Source organism: Morone saxatilis, unplaced genomic scaffold, assembly GCF_004916995.1.
Source record: "Morone saxatilis isolate NCDOM2014 unplaced genomic scaffold, NCSU_SB_2.0 Contig8, whole genome shotgun sequence".
NCBI lineage: Eukaryota > Metazoa > Chordata > Actinopteri > Moronidae > Morone > Morone saxatilis.
This window is the reverse complement of record NW_023340257.1, coordinates 2,569,599-2,577,520: the sequence shown is the minus strand read 5'-3', so window position 1 is coordinate 2,577,520 and position 7,922 is coordinate 2,569,599. Positions and strand designations below refer to the sequence as shown.

Sequence of the window (7,922 nt, the reverse complement as noted above, 5' to 3'; positions counted from 1 at the left end):
ATATATATAAATATATATAAAGGAGCAGTATTGATTCTGAATGTGTCATAACAATTATTTTTTTATTTTTGACAAAGAATTTTTGGGAGTTTCATTTTGGTCTGAGATGCTGTATATATAAGTGAGATTATATATATATATAAGTGTTTATGGACATTTTTAAGAACACATATATTTTGGGCCTTTTCTCCCTTTAGACAGGACAGAAAGAGGGGATGACATGCCACAGGTTGGACTCGAACCCATGGCCTACCAGAACACCCTGTTATTGAAACATTTTAAAGTTAATTTTAATGTTGAGTTAGTAAAATCAGATATAGAGAAGGGAAACTGAGTTGAGTGGTGACATCAATTCTTCTTAAAAGAGAAAAGAAGCAGACTGACAACAGGTTTTAAAAAAGCATTGTTTATCACGGTTGATACTTCAAACTGATCAGTACCCATGACATTGCACAATACAAAGGCATGAAAAAAATGTAACATTAAAATAGGTATTGCATCTTCCAAAAGCTAATTTTCCATTCATAAATACTTGTTGCGATTTCAGTTCACTGCAGTTTCTTACAACAGAATCACAGAGAGTTTTACTAAATAGCCAGAAATCATTTTCTAAAAATTGATGAGCGTGATGTGACACGAAAAATAACAATCAGCAGACATTCTGTGGGTGTGAGAAGTTATTAGTATCTTTTTTTTTTTGTACAGTACAACATCGAAGGCCAAGAGTTCTCCGCAGACGAGGAGTGGCTGCCTCTGGTGAGGAGACTGTCCTGCTGTGGTCATGTGACCTTTGAAAGGTGCCAAGGCCCGACACAGATAGTGAGATGGGTGAGACGATGTCCATGATTTTCTTTTCCCCTGCACCGGGCCTGTTCCAATCAGAACAGAGCTGGTTAGTGTTCCTGCTGTGACTCTGACAAAACCTCTTACTCATCTTTTCATTTGATGACTCAGAGATATGTCTCTATGAGCTGAAACATTATTTGTTGGATTTGTTAATGCCCACTGTGACAGTTAAAGGACTAGTTTGACACTTTGGGAAATTCACTTTCTTGCTGAGAGTCAGAGTGATAGTCCTTGGATCTTCTCATCTAACTTGCAATAAGAAAGTAATAAGGGTATTTCCCAAAATGGGGAACTATTCCTTTAACGGTCTCTGGCCTCAGCTGAAATGTGAGGATTTGCTTTTTCTTTTTTTTATATGACAGCTAACTGAATCTTTAAAGTTCTGACTGTTGTGGTGAAACTTCAAATTGTAACTAACTGAACACCACTTGCGTCTGTATGTGACAACCAAGAATGAGAATGGGCTGTGAACTATGTAGTAGAAACTACAGTGGTCACAAAAACCGTCAACGTGGTTATATGACGAACCAAGTGCTTCCAGTGTGTAACATTTTGGAGCTATTGGCAGTATAGAGTATTATGTTAATTATTACATTGTTCTAATATTGATAGGTATGTTTGCATTACCTTAGAATAAGCCTTTTATAATTACACACGCTGTGGGGCGCTTTCCTGCCTGCCATGTTTCTCCTAATCGTTGAACACTGGACCTTTTAAGTCATTTTTCCATATTCTATTCAAATGACAAATGTACCAGTGTGTAGTACATCACTTCATTATGCCAGGATGCTACAGGTAGAATATGACCAACAAACATGTACATGAGCCACTAAACTGGGTGGGTTTCTCATGCCATGTGTCATCCTCCTCATCAGAACCTGACTGATGATAGATGATCACAGAAAAGCCACAGACACAGTGTGTCTGAGCTCGTGTAAACAGTGTCTCCGTTACATGGTTTGTCCACTAAAGAGCACTGACGAGTTGATTTTCCACTGATAAATGTTCTCAGTACACATATTGATCACTATTCTTCAAGAACTAAATTGAAGGCTTTATAAAATTGTTGTTCAGTGTATGTTTAATAGGTATTATTAATATCTGCCTCAGAAGTCTAGCAGTTTTTTTCTAGGGTAGAGGTATTCAGAGCCTTGTTGATAATAAATGGTAATTGTTTTTTGGTGGATGCTGCACCAGTGACATAACAGTACTGTGGTGATTCAGTATAATTACTTTAAAACTCATTAAAAAGAACTACAGAACTACTTTTGAACTGTATTTTATATGCTCCTTTAATGCTTATTCCACTACATTTGTCTGACAGCTATAGTTTCTTTCACACAAAAAATTTGATCATTTTAGGTTTAAAATGTTTAAATAGATTAAGGGGACCTATTGGCAGAAATGGAATATAAGATGTCTCTACAGTAGCCCAGAATGGACAAATACTGAATGTGGATAGGGGCCATAGTTTCGCAGCCATCATAGTTTCTCGTACACACTGGTCCTTTAAGTTAAGACATAAGGAAATATAGACATACACTGACAGCATCTGAAACTACCCATATATTGATACAATGTATATATCGAGTATGTTCACTTTTAATAGTGAAAGTATATTGTGTTGATAATACCTCTGAACTCAAGTATCACTGTGGGTTACCAAAGTGAACGTTTTAAATGCTGGACTTAAGCTGGAATGGAGCATTTACACTGTCAGTTCCACTTTCACTGAGGTAAATGACCTGAATACTACTATCACTGTATGGCATGTTTTTTCATCATCTGCAACCAGCTAATGTGATTTTAAAAAGAGATGGCTGATAATGGGAAACTTCTATCATTATATTTTATTCCGATAATTCAATTACAGCAAATAAATTATAGGTTCATTATAATAATTTATTTCTTTAGTTTTTATGCAAAAAACATTTGATAGTCTTTATGTTCTATAAAAGCCAAAGTTTGTGAAGTTTTTTAATCACAGAAATTGGTCACAAATGTTTGTTTTTGTTGCTGTAAACAACAGTGATGTCAGCTATGGAATATGAAGTCATCTTCTTTGTTCACGACAGCTTGACCTTTCTTACCACCATGTGTGCACAGTCTCTACAGATTATGAGCTAAAACAGAAAAATGTTATCTTATCGGCCACGAGAAGAGGGTAATTATCGGTTGTTGCATCAGCTGAAAATGAATCAATATCGTGCGTGCATACCTAGACAAAATTGTTTCAGTTGTGTTTTTAGGGAAATATCAGATCATGTATTTCATGCACATTTACTGTAATATAATTGGGCCCCTCATCAATCCATGCAATACCACACATGACATCTTAACTGTCATTTATATGACACCATACACTGACTGAAAAGGCAAACCAGGAAATGAGTTGTTAAAGGTTTTGGGGGCCAATATATACAGCTTACATGGGCTCTACATACAGATAAAAATCATTGTTCAGTATTTAAACCCTTCAGGGTAGAAAAAAAAACACATGTAAAAGGTCTTGTTTTCAAAGTGTTTAAGTCAAAGTATTATCAGCAAAACATACTTAAAGTATCAAAAGTTAAAAAAAAAATTCATTAATCATTAATTAATCATTTATTAATCAGTCTTGACTGCATTTAATTTATAACTATGACAGTTCCTAAGTTCATTGTGTGTTTGATATGTAAAGTGCAGTGTGGTGTAGCTGTTGTGAGCAGCTCTACCTGTGTGTTGTGGTGATGGCACGCCCTCTGCTCCTAACTGGGGTTAGGCCTCTCTGCAGACTTCTGAATCTGTGTGGAGGAACAAAAGGCAGACAACAGACAGGCAGCAGTTACACTATCTGCTCTCAGGATGACAGGAAGATCCACAGTGTGCAACCTGAACCACCATGAAGATGGACACAGTCAGCTGACTTTAACATATTCATCTTCTTTGCCCCTTATTCATGAACAGAGGCTGATTGTGTTGATAAAGTGCATTATTAGAAAATCAAAAGCAGAAACACTCATCTAAAGTGTTTGACACTAACATGTAGAAACTAGGTGTAGATCTGTCAAACTACCAGTAGAGGGCAGAAGAGCTCTTCAGCAAACATCAGGCTTCTAAACCGAGAGACTAACACAAGACAGAGACTAACAGAACACCTACTGAAGACCAAAAAGATGAAGACAGTCATGAAGCTGAGACCAGAAATCAACAAAAGGCTGCATTACATGGCGAGAAACTCAAGTCAAAAACAAGAGATGAGTAACTGTGAGCAGATGGAAATCTGTAACGAGATCTTCCACAGAGCTGCAGATGGATTAACTCAAATCAGACACTAAAAAAAAGGCTGAATTTGGAAATAAAAAGAAAAAAGCTCAACGACAGGCAGAAATGTTACTGTACCTGTGATTGTTCTTTTAGGAAATCTGGTAGCTGAAATTCACCTTTAAAGACCTGGAAAAACAAAGGGCCAGGTTTAGAGCTCCACAAATTCATTGAATCTGCATGAATTCATCAGCTGGATTACCATAGTGAGCATCATCAGTTCACCTTTATGAAAATGACTTATTAAATCACTTAAATGAGATTAGAGCATCATTCTGCATGTACTAAAGCATGATTATCACTGCTGAGCAGACAGTCTGACAGATGATATCCACCTCAGTGTTCATCTGTTGTGACATTGCGTCATGCAAGGTGAACATTTCCGTCCTAAAAAGGTGAAGGCTGCTGGACGCATGCCAAGGAGTTTCGTGCTCTGCTCCTGGTGTCGTATAGTTTCCCCCACACGGGGGAAGATGAAAAGACACACAGAGCAGGGTGGGGTGTGTGTGTCTTTCCAGGAAAAGAAAGTCTGGCTCGGCCTCGCTTGCTGGCCTCAGCCACAGTCAACAATGGACTATGGACTACTCCTGGATCTTTCAGGATTATTACTAACACGTGTCTCATATCCACAGACACGTACGATATCTACACAGGAAGTCACTTCCTTCATGTGGAATGGAAACAACAGTGTAGCAGCAGGTCGCTCTGTCAACCACAAGAATGTGGAGGGAAGCTTGGGCCATGACTAACAACAGTGTGAGACTGAGAGAAGCTGAATGTCAGAGGAATGGAACAGATAAAGACATGAAACAGAGACTGCAGCAGTATCGTGTTACTGCAGTCCACCAGGGGGCAGCAGAGAGAGAAGCTGTTAACTGTTCATAGTTCTCATCAGATATCACTTGGTGATCTTCCATAACATATATATATATATATATATATATATATATATATATACTGTGAGGAAAATGTACTAATAACCATAAGTCATCTTTTCTTACATGCTGAATTCTGTTTGGAAGGCTTTGACAATAGTGGACTTGTTATTAGCGACATGTTCAGATCTTACGGATCTGGAAGGAGCATAGGGGAGGCTTTAGGAACCGTTGGCGTCTGGGTTTTTTTTAATTGTAGTTAAATGGATTGCATTCTAAGCTGCAGTCGTTTAGCACCTTGGCTTAACTAGCTTAGGTCCTAGAGTAGTAACCTGACGTTACTTTCGAGGCCAAAGAGCACGTCACTGGTTACCTATGTTATTTACAGGGTTACAGGCTACCTTAGAAAAAGCAATGGTCAGGACTGACACATTGTGGCACCCCTGTTAAGTCTGTGAGGGCCAACTGTGAGGTCAGCAAAGGGCCCTATATGAACACTTTCCATAGGTCCCCACCCTGCAGACTTTATTTAAAGGTGCCCTGTGGAGTGTTTCCTGGAAGTAACAGTTGTGTTTACATTCACTGTTACTCACAAAAACACCCTGTGTGTATCCTGGAGCTCGATAGACTGTGCTAGGCATTTAGATATTTCCTTCCAAGGTTATTATAGTTATCCAAAACTTAATTAAATATTAGGTGTGTTAACACATTTTAGTTAATGGAAGAAAGACAAAAACTAAACTTTGGAAAAAAAAGGATATACAAGACATGTATTTAGTTTTAGTTCATTTGATCAAATATCAGGCATAACAGGCACAAGGAGGCACTGGTGCATGTTTCTTGAGAATGGAATGTCTATGTCAGTGTCTTTGTATTTTAATATCTATTCTGAACTTTTTAACTCTTACCACTGACAAATACTTCCAAAAAAATAAATACTGAAACTACTAAAAACTAAACATTTTTAAACAATAAAAAATACACTGAAATGAGCAAACCCACTCTGGAAACTAACTCAAACTAAACTGAATTGAACAAAAATTTTAACTAATGAAAAAAACTAAACTATATCCTTTTTATATCCTTCTTTACCAGCTTACAGTCTTCCTCCTTGTCTTTTTTGGCCATATCTTGGTGTGTTATGCCCACCTGCAGATCAGTGGAATAGTGCCACACCATTGGCAGGAGTAAATGTGAATTTCAAATCTGACTGTTCTCTGTTCTTCATCCTGGTATTGTGTGCTCTGGTTCACTGAGGTGGAAGACACACAAAACCTATACACTATTATTTGATTAAGAGTAACAGGGGTGATGGACATATATGTTTAACAAGTCTATAGGTGCTTTAAGTACAACCTGGATGTTATTTCTGTCTTCTCCCTCAACACTCATAATAAAGTCTACCTTGAAATGCTATCTAGCTTGAGGCAGAGGAAACCTGAGTAAAAAGCAGGTTAAGTACTGTGTGCTATGTGTTCTTATGTGGTTTCTAACTCATTTTGCACTTCTGCTGATGTTCTGACTTCCCCTCTTTGTCACCAGCAACCTCAACTGCACCCAATACATGACCAACAACAAAGACAACCGCAGGCGGATTTAGGCAGAGCACAAGGGGCAAAGTTTGTATGTACTTATCATTTTAATCTAAACAGTTGCAAAATCCAGTTTTGGATGTTTTATTTTCATCCTTCTTCTGTGGACTGTGCGTTTCCATCATAGAGCCAATAGACAGTGCTGAGTTACTGCAATCAGATAATCAATGAAGAGACCTCCACACTGAGGGAGGAGTGGGTCAAAAGTCCTGTGCCCCTCTCCTGGGCTCAAGGGATTAAACCTCCCCCTAAACACAAAACCCATTCTTTAATCCCCCTGCGTGCCTTCATGCATGCTTGCGTGTTTGCCTGAAGTCGACACAGGGCCAGAAACTGAACAAAATCTCAAATTATTTCCAACACCAGAGACAGCAAGGCGAGCGCATGTTTCTGATTTCCTCCTGGGTGCCATTTTGCAGCTTTCCTCAGCGTACAGAGGCTCTGGGTCAGACTGCTCCAAGCCTGTCCAAACCTCCTGCTCAGACAGACAAGGGAGAGCACGAAAAGGAGCAGTGGAGCAGAATGCCCTGTGCCTGTGCACTGGGTCACACACTCAGGGTAATAAATCCATGTGGTTTATTATTGGGAAATGTAGAGAGGAAACTGAGCTGTCTTCTTTGCACGCTACAGATCAATCCATCCTTCAGAGGGAAGACAGACAGAGATGAAGGGCTGCCTCTGGGAAAGGCCAGACTTCATGTCTGTGTGATGGGATCACTGCAGTAACATGAAGCCAGCTTGCTCTTGTCCAGCAGACTCTGACCTCAAGGTCTATTACCTCTGAAGGATCTGCTAAAATGCTCATGACAGGAGGAAGACTCATATTGGGGGGGGGGGTTTACAGTCTCTCTACTGAGTCAGATAAAACACATACAACAGTGCTCAGCATTATCAAAAGAGACCTCTACCTGCCACTACAGGGCTCAGTCCCCAATCAGCTGACTGACAGAAATCATACTTTGCTGTGTTCCTGTCTCTTCCCAGAGTTAAAGATGGCAAACTGACCTCTTTTAGAGCAGCACACTGCTCTTCATTAGACTCTTTCCTTTAAACGAGTTGGTTTCTATTCTAACTATAGGAAGTCAGCACTTCTGGTTTAACTGCATGTTTAATCAAGGACACAATTCTATCATAGCAGTCCTTTGAGCAAAACGTTGAGCAATACATCACCAAACTACAAAAAAGTGCCTCAAAGCATGGATTGCAATTTTTTCTGCCATGAAACCAGAAATTTTAGGCTGCAACAATCCCCAAAAAAACCTGCAGAATCCTGGAAGGCCTGAATAAAGGTCCAGTGTGTAACATT

General features: G+C 39.1%; 1 protein-coding gene across 2 annotated transcripts in view; it reads right to left on the bottom strand.

The window, feature by feature from the left end:
- Window positions 1-394: 394 nt before the first annotated feature.
- The window catches only part of tpst1 (tyrosylprotein sulfotransferase 1), a 47,497-nt gene continuing 39,969 nt past the window's right edge, over window positions 395-7,922 (bottom strand). Inside the window, exons 4-6 of one of the 2 annotated variants that reach the window (XM_035680313.1) lie at window positions 4,228-4,278; window positions 3,561-3,629; window positions 395-869 (exon numbers count right to left, since the gene is read on the bottom strand). In XM_035680313.1, the coding sequence (XP_035536206.1) occupies window positions 3,594-3,629; window positions 4,228-4,278 (87 nt within the window). In that variant the 3' untranslated portion in view covers window positions 395-869; window positions 3,561-3,593. The remainder of the gene's footprint in view (window positions 870-3,560; window positions 3,630-4,227; window positions 4,279-7,922) is intronic. The other variant, XM_035680314.1, reaches the window with a different exon arrangement.